Raw genomic sequence first — 20,935 nt, 5'->3', positions numbered from 1 at the left:
TGGGCAGCCTGTTCCACTGCTTCATAACCCTTTCCATGAAGAATTTTTTCTTAATATCCAATCTGAAACTTCCCTGGTGCAACTTGAAGCCATTTCCTCCTGTCCTATCACTTGCTGCTAACACCCTCCATGCTACAACCTCCTTTCAGGTAGCTGCAGACAGTGATAAGGTCTCCCCTCAGCCTCCTTTTCTCCAGGCTGAACAGCCCCAGTTCCTTCAGCCGCTTCTCATCACACTTGTGCTCCAGACCCCTCACCAGCTTCATCGCCCTCCTCTGCACTCTCTCCAGCACCTTTTGCCTTTTATTTCTTTTTTTTCAGCTTTGCTGAAGTAGGAAGGTGCCCTGGCAGAGCAGGTGGGAATGTGCTGGCCAGGGAGCATGGGAAGCTCTCGCCTTCCAAGACCAGCACTGGCCCTTTACCAGCATGGACTTCAAAGCTGTGCTGAGTGACGTGAACATGTGTAAATGTGCCCTGTCCCACTCATAGCTGTTGGGCTGCTTTGTTGCAGGTGGTGTTTAGGACTGAACCAAATTACTCTTTCAGTGCATACTAAATAAACATGCAAAGACTTTTCCATGGCTGTTGTTTTTTTGTTGTTGTTTTTCTTCTTTTTCTTTCCTTTCCAATCTCTGTTATCACTATAATACTTCATGCTTCTGGAAAAAAAAATCAATATTCAAGAAAAAAGCTATCCACAGCTTTTCTTCATTTCAGTCTTTTGTGTCCTAGGGCTGTCCTAACTTAATGACTGACTTTTTATTGTGTCACATTTCACTGTCATTGACTACAGCCAGCCTGGCTAATCCTTTTGCTGCTGCCTTATCAGTATTTTTTTGCAATTCATGGTTTGTCCATTCAATTTTCACTGCTTTTATGTTTTTTTCTTGTTTCCCTGACCCCTCAGTTCTAGGAAATTTGTGGCTCCCCTCTGTGATTGTTTAGTCTGGTAAGTTGTCACATACAAAGACAAGCAGGTAGTTAATATGGAGAGCATGATTTTGGCAGCTGCCATCACATTTTCTTCAGTTGGGAAAGAGGAAAAATTCAATATTCTCCAAAGTTGACAACATGAAAATATTTCCATTCCTGATGAGAGTAGTCTCCCCATGCAGGCGATACAGATCAGTGTGTGCGTTTGCACATATGCGGAACGCTAACCTCTGTGGTATAAGTGGTGTTTACCTGTTGATGCCTGCCCAACACGGCATGCAAGCCCTGGTGGCAAGACCCTACCTTTCCTAGGCCACAGGCTGCAGCTGCTTATTTTTCCTAAGTAAAACTGCATAGAAGAGTAGTTTCAAATTCTCAGGCCACACCACACACCCAGGGTGGGGGTCAAGGTGATTATAAAAGGACATTCTCTCTTTGTTTAGAGAAACACAGACTGCACCGTGCTGATGCTCTATTATGAGGGCGGTATCACATGGGAGCAAGTGCCCTCGTGGCAGGAGAAGCATGTTACTTTTGCTACCTATCAATAAAAGCAGCTCCATCAAATAACTGGACAGGATGTGATTTTTTTTTTTTTTTTTTTTTTGGCAGATGAGAACACTTTCAGTTCTGAATAAATGAATATTTAATAATTTCTCTCACTGGCTAAAAGTTCATGTTTGTATGTACCGGGTGTTACTCCTTTGCTTGCTCTTTACTCTTAGAACAGGACCGTAGATATCGCGTAAAGGTAGAGAGGATTGTTTTTCTATTCGGGGACTATATATATATATTTTCAGGCACAGGGTACCAGTATTTCAGTGCCTACTAGCATGAGACTGACTCTTATTTCTTTTGTTGTGATTAGTATGAAAAAAAAAAAGGAAAAAAAAATCCTTGCCAAACTTCAAAACTGACTAATATTTCTTTTAGATGGGACACATCAGCTGAACATGCTCTCATCACAAGCTCTTCAATGTGGCACATCTGAGCCATTCACCAGCACAGTCCTGCATCACCTGCTGTTGCTGCTCCTTATCAAGTACCTTTGTATCTCCTGGGCATGAGGAGACATCTGCTATTCAGCCAAAGCTACACCCAGGGCATCCCAAACAGCTGTTCCCATCGAACCCATTAGTTCTGATTTCTGAGTTCTTTTAATCAGGGTTGTGAGATACTCCTGAAGTTGTTCCCAGATGGGGTGCAGCCTGAGTTCCCCTCTTCTCAGGGTGGTGTTGGCTAAGTGGCTCTGGCTTTCAGATGATGCCTAAAGTAAGTAACAATCAACTGGTTATTCTTTCCTAGGAACATAGCTTTGTCTCGGCTAAAAAAATGCTAATAACTTTTAGAGGCATGTTTCTAACAGCATGATATCCTTGAATCTTTTCCATTGTCACACTTTCTGTTCAGACAGGGCACCCTGAGGCACTGTCACTGCATTTGTGGCACTCAGAGTTATTTGGGATGCCTGCAGAAAGCCTCTGCCATGTGCTGAGGTTTTCCTATTCCTATCAGTTCTGGTAAAGCTTCATAGGCTGCTGGAATAGCTTGTGTGACTATTGGAAGATCCTTGGCAAAACGCTGCCACTCCCTGGTGTTTTTATATATGCTCTGCTAACCATGCTAAATCATTGAGGGGGTGGGGAGAAAAAGTGAGCTTTAGGTTTCTCCAGGATTTTCAAAGTTAAGGCATTGTTCAAAGACTTATCCAACTACTCGCAGCTGCTTTACAAAGGGAGGACTTCTAGTTTTTCTGTTTGTGGTAAGATTTTACTTCAAACTGAGGTGTTTGGAAAACAAACAAAAGTTCAAATATGGAATCCTTTAGCTATGTATTTTAATTGTTGACTTTTACATGAATATCCTGCAGTCGTAAGAACACTCAGGTATCTTCTGATGGGCCCCTGCAAGTTTTAATCCTGTGATAAATTCTGTATCTCCTGTGAAAATGCCTTGAGGTAAAGGACAAAGCAAAGAGAGAACAGCTGGCTATGCTAAAATCCCTTCTGTAATTCAAACAGGAGATCAAACGCATGGACTGATAAGAATTGTTCTGGATTGACACAAGCAGTACGTTCCAGTAGCCACATAGAATGAGAGGTTCTGGTCAAAGCTCCAACCTGCCATAAGGTTTCTCTGTGTAAAGTAGTAAGAAATAAATCTCCCCTGGCATTACCAGTACATTGATTAGGAACAGTTGTATCTGATGACTTTCTCACCTCAGTGAATTTGGCTTATGGCATGGTTTCAATAAATTGAGAACGTGGCAGCTGAAGAGTGTTCAGGCATTTTTGCTTGAATTTTTGACTCTGCAACAACATGGGTCTACTAGTGTGAATAAAGAAGGGTCTTTTCTATCCCTTAAAGAACAACAGAACCTTCACTCATAGACTGCAGGACCTCCTTCTCTAACACTGGATGTTCAAGGCAGCTCTCAAGGAAGTCACTAAGACTTCCCAAATTCACCAGGGAAGCCACAGGTCTTAGTATGGTTGTGCTTGCAGCTATCTCCTTACTCCACTCTTCCTTACTGTTTCTCTGTTGTGCTTGTGTCTCTTTAGCCAGTATGTGCTTCCCAGGGACTATGTTTTTATTATTTTCAAATGTCAGATTGTCTGAAGAAGAAAGTGTATTTTTCATAACAAGTCGCAAAAGTTGCTTGTATTTAATGAATGTGGAACTGTGTCCTGTAGGCTGCTGCTCAGCAGATAGAATAACATTTCCTCTGAATCCCTATGAGATTTCAAGCTAGTAACTTAGCACATTGATTTCCTTTTAATAAATCCCCTGCTTTATGTACCCAGGGGCTCCTTCAGTGGTATCAATCATCAACATACTCATTTTCCCTCAGTGTTACACTTCTTGAACCTATTTATTCTGCTATAGTTTAAATTATTCTTGGTCTTACCAGCTGACCCTTATATACTACTTTGTTTGCCTCCTAAAGAAGACCTCTTTATTATCTTTGCTTTTTGCAAAGCACTGAACAAAGACTCTTTAACTGCTGACATCTGATCTTTGTTCTTGAGAAACAAAATGTGTTTTTCAAAATAAATTATCTCTGCAGCTTTACCCGGCTATCAAATATTACTATTGACTATCTCATCAGACTGTGTAATGACCCTAATTCTACCTGCTTCATTAACTATTTGAAGATTAACACTAAGTGTAGTCTAGTTTATGTGAGACAGAGGCAAGAGTGAAATGTATGATCTCATTCCTCTGGGTGCAATTCTCTCTTTAATCTGAAAGACTGAATTGTTGGTATAGAAAGGTTAATGCTGTACCCCCTTTTTTATCAGTTGTCTTTTATTTATTTTTTTCCCCCAAATCTGCCTTATCTTGTGTCTGCTTTATCAGATCTGATTGAAGCCTCTTCCAAATTTAATTTCCCCTTCTCAGAAGTCCTGCTACTATTAAAAAAATATAAATCCTTTTACAAAGCCTATTTTAGAGAAGGAATACATGCAGAGTTCAGATACTAACAACTCAGCAATACAAAATATACCTCAACTTCAAATTGATCAGTAACCTAAAAAAGAACATTTTAAGATAATATACACGTTCCTCATTTCTTTGCTTTGGTTAAAGGAAATATGTATTAACATATTTCCTTTAAAACTGGCTGTTGGCCTTTGCTAACAGCAAACTTGGTGAAATGAAATAACTGAATTCTGTACAGAGACTTTTGCCATTCAAAGACCTTGCTCGTGAAGAGAGAGCTGTTGGGAGCTAGCTAGGTAATAAAAAACCCCACCATGTTTTGCAGTTTTCTCTGCACAAACCCTAGAGTGGCAAAAAGCCATTATTGTACAGCTTGTGTCCAAAACCATCTAGATGCTGGTCAATGAACTTCCACTAGTTTTCAGTGTTCTTGAGGTCCCTCCTCTCACCTCTGTTTCAACGGATTGTGTAGAGAGAGGGAGGGAAAACACCAAACCCCCTCCCTCCCCAAACACCTGCTTTGCTGAACCTCAAATTCTCATTTTATACTGATGAGTGCTTTGCACTGCAAGATGTGGATATCCTTCCTGTTATGGGACCACATACCTGCTCACAGCTACCAGAGGAACTGGAGGATTTATGAAGGACTGTTGGCTTTCCTGCTGTGCCCCTTTGAAGTTCTCACATACCTTTCATTGCTTCCAGTCTGTTCTGAACTTCTCACATACCTTTCATTGCTTCCAGTCTGTTCTGAACTTCTTGATTAAAAACAAATCAAGCTTTCCTAAGTTTTCCTTTAAAATGTCAATGCCATTATTGCTGCTTTGCTCTTGATGCTAAAAGTTCCTCTGTTTATTTTCTGATTTATACTTATTGCACAAGTACCTTCTGTAGTGTTTTTCTACCTTTTCTTCTCACACATTTTACTTGATTCTCCGCCCCGCCAATATACTTATGGAAAATTTCTGTTCTTAGGTTTGCTATGCATCTGAAATTTGACTGTTACAAGTGACTAGTATATTTTCTGCTTGCTTGACATCTCACAAGTTCTTGTGAAATCCTGAGCACTACTGAAATTTTCTTCTCTCATCTCTGTGTACATGAGGGGTAGGAAACTCATGAAAAAACTGCAGCTGTAGGCACTGAACATGAGTTCTAGGTGATTGCAGGCTTTCTTCATAATTAAATGTTTAAATTGGTAATGATGAAATCAAAAATACACTAGTAGGTCTGTTAGGAAGCCTGAGCAGAGAGAACGAAGAGATCTTGTGTTTATCAGATATGTCGCTGAAGCTTTATGTTACGAAATGGTTTCTACTTAAGCATTTCCTGGCAACGCTATTTCTAACAGTGCTTCTCCAAATTCTATTTCCTGTATCGCCTCACTGGTGTTCTGTCTCTCTGCTCAGCAAAGAGTTATGTGTCCCTGTATCTTTGGCTCCGGATAATTGTCTTGCATGGTAATTTGATCTTTGAAGTGCATGATTTCCTTATCACTAAAAGCAAGGATTTAGAATTGTATCTCATGGCCTTAGCCCAGAGGCCAGTTCCTTGTCCCAGCATTGGTGTACAGTTGACTTTTTTTTCAGCTTTATGTTGTATTTGATGTACTTGGCTTTAAAAACCTTCTACCCACTACACTCAATCTCACAAAAGAGTTGAAGTTTTAAACTTTTTTAAGGTGGTGCAGGAAAGAAAACTAACAAATATACCATTTTCTAGTTAAGGTAGGAGACTGGATTATAACGGGTAAACACTCTACCTCCTCAGAAGGTTGGCTTACTGTACTATTTCAGTGTACTTCCCTACTAATCTCCCATAGTGGGATTTTAATAAGGGGAACAGGCAAGCTACAGGCAGAGCAGAAGAGACAGCAACTGCCGTTGTGCCTCTCCCAAGCTGTCCCCATGCTCTTCCTGTCAAGGGCAGACTCAGAGAGCCCACGCATCTATGGAAAAGATACTGCTTTCCCTGAACTTGAGTGTTCTTATAGACAAACTATTGGAAGGCATTGACAAGTAGCAGTATTCAGGTTCCATGCTGCATCGTTAGCCTGTGTTTCACTAGCACTCATTTTTTTTTTTTAGTGGTGGATGTGAGCTCCTTGGAGGTCTACCCTACATCCATGGCTGGGAGGGGCAGCCTTTGGTGTTAGTCCCATCATATTTGGGCATTAAGAGGCAGCTCTTTATGGCAGCCAAGGCACTAAGACATCTGAGATACAGTTCACGATCACCAGAGAAAATAATCTCCAAGGTATTTGATGCCTGTTTGGCCTGTCAGGACCCATTATGCTGTTATTTCTTATTGTAATGGATCTTATCAAGATTCTGTAGCTCATCAGCCCTAACCTTGGCACTCTCCAGTAGTGTAAATGTGGTTGACATAAAAGTACCTGCAATGTTCTCATTGCATCAGTTAAGAATATTTTTACAAGGAGTTTCTAATACTGCGAAAGTGATTCTGAAATTATGTAACTTCTGCTTAAGCCTCACTATCTCTCTTGCAGTTTCCGATTATGGGGCCCTAAATGTTTCGGATTATGTGCTAAAGATGCTCCTGAAGACTCTTTTACATAAATCCTTTGTCTGCACAGTAGCCAATTCAAGGCAGTAGTTTATTTAAAAAAAAAGGGGCATGTGCTCTGCTAATATGTTTTATAGTAACAAAGAGGAGGAAATTTAGAATTAATTGTACCTTTCACTCATCGATTAAAAGAAAATGAACTGTTTTGGTATAAAACAAAGGTAATGTTGTCTTTTTGCTAGAGGTTCTATAAGCTTTAAATATGCAGTAGCTTTAAGCATCCTGCGTGTTTTTTGTGGTAGACCCATCTTCTTCACGTTCCTTTGAGCAGATAGTGTGTCTGTGCCAGCTCTGAAAACTGATGACTCTTGCCTGGGTAAAGACTCAAAAGGTTAGATGGACAATTCATTTAAACTTTTGATTGCCCATCCCTCCTTGACAGAAAAAGTGAACTTTTAGCCATTACCAAAACTGGAGCAGATATTCTTGGGCATTAATACAAATAATAGGAATGAAAAGAGCTTTGGTATATGTCCTGGCTTGTGAGAAACAGCCTCTGCCTTTCAGTAACATAAACCAATTTTTTTAATGGCTATAATTTTGCTACTGCTGACTTATTGAGTCCTCTGAGAAAATGGCACCACCCTGTTTGAATGGCTTGATAGTTAAAACTCTAGCTAAGCCAAAGAAGATGAGTGTATATGTCTTGAGGAAGAAATATTTTTTTAAATTCCATTCCTGGTTTATTAGTAAGGAATTCCTAGTGCTGAAATTATCTTCAAGACCATCTCTGAAACTGTAGTCTTTGTTCGCTATCTTATCATTGTTCTTTCTGGCCCTCAAGATTTCTTGGGGTTCTTTGGTTTGGGGTTGTGTTTTGGTTTTCTTTTTTTCCTTAACTGAGGTACCAGACATTAAATATGTGCAATATATCTGGAAGAATAGAGAGAAAACTGGTATCAGTATCAACACAAATAAAAATGTGTATAAAAGATTTATTGTAAACAAAACAACTCTGTGCAAACAGTGAAGAAAAAAGGCTTTTTTTTTTGTAAACGCCACATGACTTTGTAAAACATAAAAACCACCAAATCTGTTCTGTGGGCATTCTATGCAGTAACAGTCCACAAACAGTCCACTCAAGCCACTTATTTAACTGGCTTTGATTTTCTTTTTTTTTTTTTCCTAGCAGAGCGGAGCTCCAATCTCTGAAGTTTAATGTTGGCTCTTAAGAAAGATCTGTTGTTTTAATATCTTTGATGTACGCAGGTAAAGAATTGCCCAACAAAACAAAACCAGAGCTGTAGCAGCATGAGGCCTGACTCTGTTAGCTTCTCAGGCCCTCAGTGTGTGATTCCCCAGCCAGCACCGGGGCCCCCACCAGCCATGGAAACTGTTCTCTCTTCTTTACCCGGGCTGTAAAACTCGGCTGCAGGATGTTCCTCCAGCCAGTCAAATTCGTTAAGATGGAAGTGAGTTGCCAGTTTATTCACCATTCTTTTCAGGGTGACAAAGGCTGCAATGACTTGGAAGCTGAGGAAGAGGGCAAAGATGATGTGGACTGCTCGCTCCAGCGGCTGAATTTTCAGACCTTCGTTAAATAGCAAGAAAAGAATGACAGGCAACTGCAGGAGGAGACTCAGTAGCCAAAACCCAGCCAGCTCAGGGACCTATAATAAGGAGACATCACCTATTAAAAACTGGCAGTTGGAGATGAGAAAATCCTGTGAAGAATTTTTTTTTTTCAATTTTTCCAAAAGCCAGCATATAATGTGAAATGGTAAAGTGAGGTGGCTAAATATGCCTACATACTGTGTTTTTAGCCATACTTATTTTTTCTGACAAAGTTATAGGGAGCAAGAGGGCTCTCTTCTGAGGGAAAAAAATCTTGGTATGTACAAAATCAAGTGGAATCTGATGCCAAATGAATAGAAAATGCAGACTGTAACTTAGGAGAAATAACCATCTCCTCAACTTAAATAAAATGGTCAACCAGTTCATCCAAGAGATTTATGTTTAATTCCAGTAAGCTCTCCTGCTCAAATTAACATGCACATGTGGTAACATACCTTCTCTTGCAGATTGCCCATGTACCCCAGGTAGAGTCGAATGACCTCTATCAGAGAGACGAGGATCATGATTGTGACCAGGATGAACTTGTAGTAATCTGACAAGACTGGATACTAGAAGGCAGAAGATGGTAAATGTTTCTGCTATGCTGTTTCATAACATGCTGTTCATGATTAAATTAAGGCACTGTATGCTACTGTAAGCTGACAGTGTTGTATTGGCTTTCAAATACTCTCAAACCTTCAGTTTCAAGGAATTCCCAAATAAACCTAATAACCTCTAATTCCAGTGAACTCTATCTCAGTACCAGGTCTTTGATCAGAAACATCTTACATTTGCAAACCTTCATTTTCCTTCAGGACTCACCTTCAGATGGAGCATGACAACTGTGCTGAGCCACCAAAACGGGAAAAAATAAACATTGAAATAGAGGGACATCTGCAGCGGTAAACTGGAAATTATTTCAATACCTGTAGACAGAGAGAAGTCTATCACTCCACCTCCCTTCCATAAATATGACAGAAAGATCCTGCTCCATCTTGACTTCAAGCAGGGCATTAACACTCTTCCCAGTCAAATGTTAAGACAAATATTTCTGTATATCCAGAGAAAAACTTCTTACCCTATCTTGAGTTACACCATTTCCTAGAATCTAATGCAACTTTTAGTTCACAGGACACATAAATTTTATAACATAGTCATATATTTAAGTTCAGTATCTCCTGATTACCTGGTGGCTTATGGCTTACTCCACAACCTCGGACTGATAGCCTTAGCTCAAGTAGTTCTGTATAGTGACCTTGCAGATTTAGTGGTTATTTCATTGCTGTTCCTAAGAGAACAGCCAAAGTTTAAATGAGTACATACTGAATTATCATTATTTTGTAGATGATCCTCCTGAGTAAAGACTTACTGCTAGAGAGCAGGTTTGCATTGCCCACTCTTCATTTTGAATCTTTATTTAAATAAACATTTGAACAGAAGCAATGTTGTAAGAAGCCAGTAATTCATCTAGTTCTCAAGAGCTAACGATTTCAAATAGGTCAAATTAACTTAACCTTTAAAGTCTGCAGAGAACAAAATGCATTCATACAATGTAAACAAATGCAAATATTGAACTCTAATGTGCAGGCAGTAGATATTTAGGATTTAATAACAGACCTTCAGGATTAGACTTAGAATGCCCTTTTAAATTTTACCTTGTTTTAAGGGAATAATTAATTTTTACTGGGTGAAGTTTTATTGCCATATTCTAGTTAACTAATATTGTATCCACTTTACTTAAATTGCCAGCAGTCTGCTTTTTCATCTTTTCCTCAAATGAAGTCTGTAAGCACATCTTCACTTGGTACTTTCTGAGCGGGTTTAGAAAGTATTCATTGTGACCTGCTGATTTGTATTCAAGTCCTGTGCCTCTGTCAGTCACAATGGCGATATTTGATTGAAAATTAGTCTAAATAGCCACATTGTCTGACTTCCAACCTCAGAACCATCTCTCTTCTGACATTGCCTTCTCCTTCCACTGTCTCACAACTGTCATTGTTCCATCTCAGTCTGGCAGCTCTGTTTCCAGTCCAGTTTCCAGAAGCCTTTATGCCAGTTGCAGAAGTATTCATGGTGGCTATCAGACGAGGTGGGAAAGGAGGAGGATTTGGGAACAGAACTGGGACAGACCTTAAGGGTAGGTTGTGAGGGGCAGGGATTTGTTATACTGAAATAGAAGGTGCAAGATAACCTATATATATATTTCTTTAATAAACCCATTTTAAAGCATCAGTACTTTCTTACATCTGCAAAGGAATGAAAGTCTATAGGTATCTCAAACACAGTTTCAACATCTACCATAACTTGTCCTAGCTGTCCTATTGAATAAACCTCTTAAATACCAGGAGGACTTCAAAGGCTACTGAGATACAATTCTAAAATACTGGCTTACCTTTCAAAGAAATATGACCATCTGATTACTACTAACTATGTTTCTGCCCTATATGTATTGGATGAAAATTTAATGATTCATGGCCATGTTATTTTAAAACAGAGAAGCCGAGAGCTCTAATTTCAATTGTGATTACAATGTTTTAGGTATGTTAAAGGCTTCATTGACATAGCATTGGTATTTGTAACCTCTGCTCAAGTTTTAAAACTGTTTTGGATGAATGTTTAGCAATGGAAGCTATTTCTAATCCATTTTTCTGCTCCTAAATTGAACTAATGCTTATTTTCTGGGATTGCTAAAATTCATGAAAAAGCCAGACAGTATTGCAATGGCCAATTCTTTGATGCTAAAGCAACTCACTAAGGTATACATGTGTAAACTTAATCTTTGTGTAATCCTGACCTCCAAGAAGTTAATGGTACACTTGCAACTGGTTTTGGTGAGTTGGATATTCACATGAGTTTTCATAACTGGAAAAAGAAAAGAAATGGCTAAAAATAAAGCTACTCCTGGAGTTAAGAAAAATATTTCAGTATTGTTTAATAAATGAAGAATTGGTAAGTGTTAGCAGTATAACTACACAAAGAAAATGAGTACTTCTATATTGAAATGTCTTTTTGATTATTTATCAGCTTTGAATGGATTTATCAGTTGAAATTAATGTAGCCTCTCTATATAGACAGACTGTTTATTCTCATGCCTACTTTCACTCTAAATTTATGAAAAGGGGGCATGCTGGCCTGCAAGTTTCACTGACAATGAAGGCACAGTTATCAGTCATTATGACAGATTTGGAAATATAAGGAGAAAACTGGCATATTGCAAGCTTGAGTTTCTGTTACCTAGCTCAGCATACCTTGTCATGCTTTAAGCATCTGGTGTCCTAACTGTGCAGGACTACTGACCTTAAAACAATAGCTCAGTTCCCTTATTTGTTCTGTGTTCTTCCTAAGTAATTTTTACTTTTTATTTGGGCACAGGCAGAGTGGCCATTGTGTGAGTAACAGTGGATTTTATCTGCAATATTTTACGCAAAGAAGCTTACTAAGCTTTAAAGAGTGTGTGTAATGTGTTCTCTGCACATTCTTTCAAATCAAGACTGTTCCCTGTTTAATATTTAAAGGAAGCCAGTCCCAGGCCTGCAACATGGCGGTGTGGGGGGTGCTCGGTGACAGAGCAGCTGCTGTAGTTTCACTCCAGACAACATCCAATAGAAGGGTGTGTTGTGACAGGACAAAGGGTAATAGTTTTAAATTAAAGGAGGGGAGATTCAGGCTAGACATGAAGAAGAAATTTTTTACACAGAGGGTGGTGAAACACCGGCCCAGGTTGCCCAGAGAGGTGGTGGATGCCCCATCCTTGGAAACATCCCAGGCCAGGCTGGACGGGGCTCTGAGCAACCTGATCTGGGTGATGTCCCTGCTCATGGCAGGGAGTTGGACTGGGTGAGCTTTGAAGGTCCCTTCCAACAGGGCCCTGCCCGTGGTGAACAGGGACCAGCCGGGGACGGGCCGCCGGTGGGATCCCGCAGCCCTCACGGCCCGTCCCCGGGGCGAGCGGGCACGGCCGCCAGCGCCACGCCCCAGCCAACGGCCGCCAGGTGACGCCTGACGCCACCTTCATTCCTGGGAAGCTTCCCCCACCCCACACTCCGGCCGCACCCGCCGCCATTTTTGTTGCTGGCGCGCCACCCGGCGAGCCGCTGCGCGTTACCTGCGCGGTCGGCCGGGCACTGCGGGCCGGGGCGGTGGCTGTCGGTGAAGACGGTGCGGCTGAAGGAGCCCAGCCGCCTCCTCAGAGGCTCGGGCAGCGACATGCTGCACGGCACACGCCGTTGCCGTGGCGCGCAGGCGCGATGGGGAGGCGGTGGCGCCGGGCGCTCCCCGCCAACCGCGGGCGGGGCCTTTGGCTGCCCCCGGGGTCCGGGACGGGGCGAGGCCTGTCCCAGCGCTGGGAAGAGGAGAGCGGAGCTCATGTTTCGGAGGCCGTGTTACAGTGGAGCTTTCTGGGAGAGATACCGAGCCCAGAAATTATTCATAGAATATTTTCGTTTGGAAGAGACCCTCAGGATCGTCGAGTCCAACCATAACCTAGCTCTAGCACTCAACATGTCCCTAAGAACCTCGTCTTACATGTCTTTTCAACCAGTCCAGGGATGGTGACTCCACCACTTCCCTGGGCAGCCTGTTCCAATGCCGGACAACCCTTTCCGTTAAGAATTTTTTCCTAATATCCAATCTAAATCTCCCTGGCGCAACTTGAGGCCATTTCCTCTCATCCTATCACTTGCTAGTCAGAAGAGACCAACCCCCTCCATGCCACAACCTCCTTTCAGGTAGTTGCAGACGGTGATAAGGTCTCCCTTCAGCCTCCTTTTCTCCAGGCTAAACAGCCCCAGCTCCCCCAGCCGCTCCTCATCACACTTGTGCTCCAGACCCCTCACCAGCTTTGTTGCCTCCTCTGCACTCTCTCCAGTACCTCAATGTCTTTCTTATGATGAGGGGCCCAAAACTGAACACAGGATTCAACATGCAGCCTCACCAGTGCCCAGTACCGTGGAAATGGCAGGACTGTTCTGCTTCCATCAGGATATATCCAGGGGAATGCTGATTTTTGATGGCTAGGAAGAGGGGGGAGTAAAATAAGAATAGGTATTCAAAGCTATGTTATTACTGAACGTAAACAAGAATGATCCTTGTTTTACAATGGATTCAGATATAGCTAAACTAGAAAATACTTTTTCCTCAAGGAAACCTGTCTGTGTCACTGTTGAGTTAAAAGCAGCGGTGAGATCAACACAGCCTTTTAATTCTAGATAGCTTTTGTGCCTTATAGGAGGCCCTCATGGCATTACCAAAAGTTAATAAGGTAAAAACAAGTTCTGCTTGTTCTTTTATTGAGAAAATGTAGTCCCCTTAAAAATGAGGTAATCTGTTCACCAGGTTTTTCAGCCCCCTTAAGGCCTGATTTCTTCAAAGGGGAAAGGATGCCATTCTTAAGTGGGCAGGAAATTATTTTCTGCACAACCAGAGCGAAAGAGCAGCTTGTGCCTTTTACTATGGGGACTGATAACATTTGTGATTTTACTGTACCTAATATGACATGTCAACTCGCTTTTCCTGGCCCTCCTCCTCTCCCAAAATCATATTTAGCTACTTCCCTGGGTGACCATTCTCTAGTATGACTTTCCAAACTCAGTTATCTCTGACTAAATAATTTAAAGCCTGGTTTAATTTCATTCTGTCCCACTGGGAGAACTACAGAGAAAGATGGCTGAATGAGCAGGAGTTCTGAGAAATCCATTTGGCTGTTGAGCTGATGAATGATGTGGTACTGACAACATATACTTTTCAAAGAACATCTCCAAACATAGATATGCCATTGGGAATCTGCATTAAAAAAACCAAAAACGAACAAAACAAAACCAAAAACAAAACAAAAACCAAACAAACAAACAAAAGCAAAACAAACAAAAAACCACAAACAAACAAACAAACCCAAAACAAAACAAAACAAAAAAAAACCAAAACACCAACAACCAAGCAAAATACCTGAAGACCTTCAGAAGAAATGAATAGGAAAGGATATTAAAATAATAGCAACAGATGGAAAGGGAGAACGAGTTAATAATATACCAGAATTTCAGGAGATGCTGTGTGTATGTACTTAGAGGCAGGGAGGGCAGCGAGCTTTGCTAAGTGCTCCTAGATAATAAAGTTTTAAACACAAGTGAGGGTTATCCCTGTTTTACAGATAAGACAGAACAAGAAAAGTTCAGTCCTGTGAAATGCTGTTTGCAGTTTGTGTTGAAACCTACAGAAAAAAAAAAAACCCACATGTAATTCTGCACAGCAAAAATACATGAAAAATACTCCTTATGAAGTATCAAAACATAAAGAAAAGAGGTGATGTAGCTTTTGTCATACATCGTGTGTCTGCACAGAAGTGACCACAGCTCAGCAATGCTACCTGGTTTACCTTTGAATTAGGTAGCTCAGGCTTGCTGGCAAGACAGCTCTACAAGCAAATAATTTTGCAAAGGTAAAAAGTCAGAGTATTTTTCAGCTTTTTTGACCTGACTGTCTTAAACCATGCGACTTCCCCTATAATCAGCCTAGTGACAGTGATGCCTGCGCTAGCTGGCCGGTTTGCAGGTGAAGCAATGCAGCCTGCAGTCACAGACATGCATGTTGTGTTATGTCCTAGCCAGACATGGGCCCCGAAGCTCTCAGCTGTGAAGGCACTAGTGGTATATTGCAGTTTCAGTAATAACAATCTGAGTGTATGCCTGCTAACCTAATAAATAATAGAAGAGTTTAAAAATCACTTTTTTAATTTGAGGAAACAAGAAAAACTGCATTAATGTTAGGTAGGTTTCTGAACTTTAAAAAGTACAGTCTATATTTGTTATCTTGTCAGTTGCCAGTAGGTGCTAGAAATTTATTTCCTGTCAGGCTCAACAACTATAATGGTGACTTTTGCACTAGCTAGCATATCTCACTTCTATAGAAAGTGGCAAGATCATGAATCTGTGCAAGATTTCCAATGAGATTGCCTGAAACCTGTTTTTGCTGTTATTGCCTTGGTCCTGATCTGGCTAAAACCCTTTAAGTAAGGGGAATGTTAGTCCCATACTCTCACCTAATTAGGCACAAGGAACAGATTTATATGAACTAAAAGTATGGCAGGGTTTTGATTAAATCAGATATTCATGGAAAACTCAGTGGTTTTTTCATAGTATAAGCTGGTGGCCTGTTACAGTTCAGCCTTGACAGATTTTCCTTCTGATTACTTTTTTAAAATGCAGGGAAGACTTTTCCCTGACCTGTACAATGTTACTCCTTTTCCTGATGCCAGTGGCTTTGAGCAGGGGGCTCTAATCTCTTAAAAACTGATATTCTTGTGTTCCCCGGTTCTGAAAACCTTTCAAGCATACAGTCAGGTATCCTGCCAGCACCTCTGTTGCAGTCAGTGGGACTTCGCAAAATTGGGCTCTGCTCTTTGAAAAACTGTGAAGCAATCCAGCTTAGCAGTCGGTGAAGTGTAAAACTGAGTAGTGGGTAAAGGAAAGGCCAGTGGAATGCAGACACCACAAGAAATGCATGGATTTGACATGTGAGCTCAATTTCCAGACTCAAGGTGTGAATCTGTGATATTTGGCAGCATTGCATTTTCAGCAGATGGCCAAGCATCCTACGTGTCCCTGTGAAATAAAATTGTGCACGCTAATAACACAGATGCTTAAAATATTCCCTGAAGACAGAATATATACTCTTTGTTTTTACTAATTCTGTTTAATTTTCTTTAGACTGAGGCATACAGTTTTTTCTCAATTTAATGAGCAGAATCCGTCTGGTTTTCTGTAGGGAGGATTGGAGAACACCTACTCCAGTTTCAAGCAGGAGAGAATCTTAAAACGTCAAGGCTCAGAACACTAGGGCACCTTCATTGACAAGTCAGAGCTTCTTGTAACAGAAGGATATAAATCTGTACCATAAGGAGCAGAAGAAGGAAAACATTTAACTGTTATTTGACTGTAACGGTTACAATGACCATCTCTATAAATAGTGTAAGTGTCCAGCTTTTGTGATGCAACTATATTTGGCCTTTTCCTTTTTTAATTGAAAGGCATTCCATGACTGAATTTCTTTGTGTTTATCCACATATGAATAGTTAAGGTAGAAATAACCAGATTTCCGATTCTCTGGACTTCAAAATAAGCTACTGAAATGCCGAAGTGGAAGAAATAGGCCCATAATTGCACAGCATATTAAATCACTGTTTTATTTCTCTCCACACACACTAGTTTTAAATAAAACAAAAGTCTCTGAAAATCTGCATGAAAGCTTTAAATCAGAGGAATATTGGATCTTTTTGTATCCACAGTAGTCCAACTAAGTTGGTAGACACTGGCTTGGCTCCCAGACCAAAGCTCCTGGGGCGCTCTGGCAACAGCACTAAGCCATAAACACAGATGCAGTATATCTAACGGAATTAAATATCAGCAGTTTTTTACAGTTGGCATTTCAGAAACACTGAGTTCATTTAAATGGTGCCAGTGGTTTATCTTTGCACCTGAATCGCAATTGCTGTGTTTCTGAATGTGCTGGTGTGGAAACTCACAAATACTATTTCCTCTGGCATGCCTGTGCTACTGCATGCTTCTATAGCCATAAGCATGCAAGCAACAGAAACTGCTCTCCTCTCTGCTTGCCCCTTAGTACCTGCCCAGTGTTTTATTAGAAGCACCGTAAAACATGTTAAAAGTGCTGGTGAGCTGAGGTATGTGCAGGCAAACAGAGTACAGGCTTGGTTTCTCCTCACGTCCTCAGAATGAAGTGACATATTGGGAGTTTTAACAAATTGCAAATGTCATGAAGACTCTAATGTGTGTGTCTGAACAGATCATGTTTTTAGTTGTGACAGTGTCTGCCAGAGCAATTTCACAGCTGTGCTCTTGGCTTGCAATTACCCCGGGACAATCTTTTCTCTGTGTCACTTGTACGCTAGTTCCTGGTGTTCATTTAGCACCTACAGGATATTTGTATCTGGTAAACAATTATTGTTGCTGATGAGACCTATCCAAGGCCCTGTTTCAAGTATTGTGTATCGCTACAGTCATTCCACACTGTGCTGGTTTGACTGAAAGTGAGTTCATTTTCTTCATGCAGTTAAAAGCTTTTATTTTTTGTAGCTAGCATAGTTGTTGTTTGGATTTAGTTTGAGAACAAGCAGATGACGCCCTGGGTTAGCATTAATGTTTTTCTTCAAGTAACTTTCCAGTGGTTTTGAGTTGGAACAAAGAGAGTGTAAGAGCTTACTGTTATCTTAGGGAGCCAAGGTCTTTCTGAGCTCTCTGGCTACAGGTGTGAGGCAGTGAGGAAGGGAGGTGTGGATGGGGCAGAGCTTGACTGACATCCAGATTGATCAATAAGAATATTCCATGCTATTAGCATCATGCTTCATATTTAAGGAGAGCTGGATTTTCCAACTAGGCACATGGAGACCCATTCTGGTTTCTGCTCTGTCTCGGTGGAGTTCTGTTCGGGAGTTTCTTTAGTTCGGCCTTTTGCCATCCTGCCCTTTTGCAGAGGCCTCTGGGCCTTTCAGCTCTTCTCTCCCCAGGATTAGCTGTTTGGGACCAGATGCTGCTTCCTGGGACTGGCTGCTTGGCGTGAACGGATTTTGTGAGGAATTGCACTGAGTATATTTTATTTTCTATATCCATTTTACATATAGTAGTAGTATGTTAGTATTATTTTGTTACTTTATTAAACTGTGTTTACCTCAATCTACGAGTTTCTCCCTTCCCATTCAATTCTCTCCCCTATTTGGGGAAGGGGGGTGAGTGAGCCAACTTTCGTGGTTGGATTGCTAGTTCAGGTAAAACTGTGACACATGCATTAGATATATCTTGGATATTTTAGTCTTAAGCGTGAAAACAGCAGAACAAAAAAGAGCTATTACTTGCCGCTGTGGATTGATTTTCTTCTTGCTGTACTTGGCATTTAGTTGGAACCACTGCCTAGCTTGTTTTATTTTGTTGATTTGTAGTTTCATCAAGCATGTTTGAAAACTCTGAAAGCTTGTATGGCTATTAAACAAGTTTTACCATTTGTGTTTGCAAAAATATTCAAGATTTTTGTGATACACAAGGAGGTTGCTGTTGAGTGGATGGATTTTTGAGCCAGATTCTCATTTCTGTGAAGATCCTTGACATGCCCTTAGAGGACTCTGTGCATGACCCAGCCAGTGCAGAGAGGTCCCCTAGTTTCAAAAGGTGGCTGTGGAACAGCCAGTGAACACCATGTTATAACAGGGTGGTGCAACACTGGCCCAGGTTGCCCAGAGGGGTGGTAGATGCTCCATCCCTGGAAACATCCCAGGTAAGGCTGGATGGGGCTCTGAGCAACGTGATCTAGTTGAAGATGTCCCTGCTCATGGAAGGGGTTGGACTAGATGACCTTTGAAGGTCCCTTCCAACCCGGGCTGTTCTATGATAACGCTGCGCACAGGCTTGGTACATTTTGATTCGTCTGATGACAAGTTTTATCAGCAAAGTGATGTTCTTCCTTTGCTTCCAGACCTTGTTGGGGCTAAATTCTGCCCCAGTCATACCTGTGAGTCTGGGCAGGACTTAAGAGTAATTTAGGCTTGAAACATGTTTTTTTCAGGACATATGCAGGGATGTGGTAGGAGCTCTCAATAATTCTCAGCAAATGCTTTTTTTTTTTTCTGGTGTGTGGTTGGAATAGCTGCACTGTTCTCTTTGTGCGGAATTGTGCACTGAGAATCCTTCTTTGACTCTAGAGTAACTTTGCAGACGTTTGCAGCTTGCAGGGAGTATGTGTGGGAGAATCTTTACGGCAGAGGTTCTGATTGTTTCAGTCTCAGTCTCATCTTTGCTTGCATAGGTAGGCGAGGTGATCTTTCCTGTGGTAATTCAGGTGTATAAATATTACTTGTACAATCCAAACTAGTTAGAGAGGCTTCAGCTCTATGGTGGGTCCCCCAGAAGGCTGTTTATGGGAAGGAGTAATGTGCTGGCTGCATGTGTCTGTCTTCCTTTACTGATTACTGGTAGAGTCTAGTTGTTTTCTTGAATGCCCAGCTGTTTGAAAGCTGAACAAAGATCTTGAAAACTTACAGAGATCTAAGCTCTCCCAGAGCTTGTTTTGTGGATCTGAGCTCCCCCGAGATGGTAGGGCTGTTTGTGTTCCTGGGCATCACACCAGATGCTTTACCTGTACTCCTGGGATATGGACATGAGAATACCAGTGCTTTTTATCGCAGATTCCAAAGATAGCACACTATTTAAATATTTACCTTCATGGTGGCATATGTCAGTGTGATCATAAACCCATGCAAAGGCAGGGTTTATTTTGCTCTTGTATGATGCTGACAGTACCCTGTAATAGCTGTTTTGCAAAGAGGGTGGTTGTTTAGTTAAGAAACTAATCACCAGGTTGAGGTTTTTTTTATTTTTAGTTTCTAAATTCCTATTTAGACAGTTACATAAATACCTAATTTCAAAAGTCAAAGTTTGTCAAAACATCAACACAACTTAAGTGGGAGCCACAGTAGCACCCTAAGTTGAAGCCAGATATTTAGATTCTCTGATATGTGTTTGGATACCTAAACTTGGATTTCCAAACAAGAGCAAACTCTCCCTCCGCTTTGAAGTTTTGCTGAATGTAAAGATAAGTGGTGTGTTGTTAGGTCAGCATCCCTGTGTTTCTCTTTATCTGTTTTTCATCTCCAGGCCAACACTTCCTTGTGTGAGAGTAAAGGATTGTGAGAATGACTGGAAATCCCACAAGTCTTCCTGCCTATGATTAAGGCATAGAAGTAGAGTTCAGGTTCAGAGCCTTTAGCTTCAAATATTGTGGCTTATGCTTTTGGGGATGTTAGTGCAGCACCACTACAATCTACAGTATCTCTCTGTTGGGATGCAGATTTGGCTCCGTATTTATTTTTGTTCCATAATCTATTAGCCTTAGGCTCTATGTTGTGTTTCCAAACAAAGCAAACTTGACTCATGTTCTCATCAAATAGTAAGAAGAAAGAGTGTCGTGACTCTACAAAGTTCCAAAGAGCACTTAATTCTTTCTTTATTACGTTTTCAGTTATTTAAGGCAGGAGCTTCTTATTTGTTGGGTATGTGTTGGCTCCTTGCACCATTGTACCTCAGTCTCAGCTGTGATACTTGTTGCTGTTGTAGTATGAATGATCATTTTGAACTCTGAAGTCTGCTGTCTTTGAAATGTAAATTTTCTATTTGTCATTTGAAGATGGGGTTTCTCATGTAACTAGAATCTATGAAGTGGTGCTTAAGACTGGAGAAAGCCTAAAGGGATTTTTAGTATAAAGATGTTACTTAAAATCAAGGAATTCCTTTCCTACGTGCTGCATTGTTCCCATTCATGGTGGAAGAGCAAGACTGAAGTATCAAATCCAGCTGGCTTGCTTGTCCTCTCTCTCTCTGAAATGCTTCATTACAGGACTCAATTAGAGGGATTTTTTCCC

General features: G+C 41.0%; 1 protein-coding gene across 1 annotated transcript; it reads right to left on the bottom strand.

Annotated features, from left to right (window-relative positions):
* Positions 1-7,862: 7,862 nt before the first annotated feature.
* Positions 7,863-12,777, bottom strand: TMEM17 (transmembrane protein 17). Its single transcript, XM_082049005.1, has 4 exons — positions 12,623-12,777; positions 9,340-9,443; positions 8,973-9,086; positions 7,863-8,573 (listed from the first exon to the last, which is right to left on the bottom strand). Exons 1-4 carry the CDS (start codon positions 12,723-12,725, stop codon positions 8,247-8,249), a joined length of 648 nt encoding a protein of 215 aa, XP_081905131.1. The 5' UTR covers positions 12,726-12,777; the 3' UTR covers positions 7,863-8,246.
* Between the last annotated feature and the right edge of the window lie 8,158 nt (positions 12,778-20,935).

This window comes from Streptopelia decaocto (genome assembly GCF_964273445.1).
Source record: "Streptopelia decaocto genome assembly, chromosome: 3".
Taxonomy (NCBI): Eukaryota; Metazoa; Chordata; class Aves; order Columbiformes; family Columbidae; genus Streptopelia; species Streptopelia decaocto.
Note: the sequence above shows the minus strand (reverse complement) of the source record. Positions and strands in the feature narration are given on the sequence as shown.

Bases quoted from the DNA above. Each gene is read 5' to 3' on its own strand.
- TMEM17 (XM_082049005.1), bottom strand. From the start codon at position 12,725: ATGTCGCTGCCCGAGCCTCTGAGGAGGCGGCTGGGCTCCTTCAGCCGC. The intron at 9,444-12,622 runs GTAACGCGCAGC...CTCTGTCTACAG, and splicing joins GTGCCCGGCCGACCGCGCAG to GTATTGAAATAATTTCCAGT. The intron at 8,574-8,972 runs GTATGTTACCAC...TCCTTATTATAG, and splicing joins TGGGCAATCTGCAAGAGAAG to GTCCCTGAGCTGGCTGGGTT.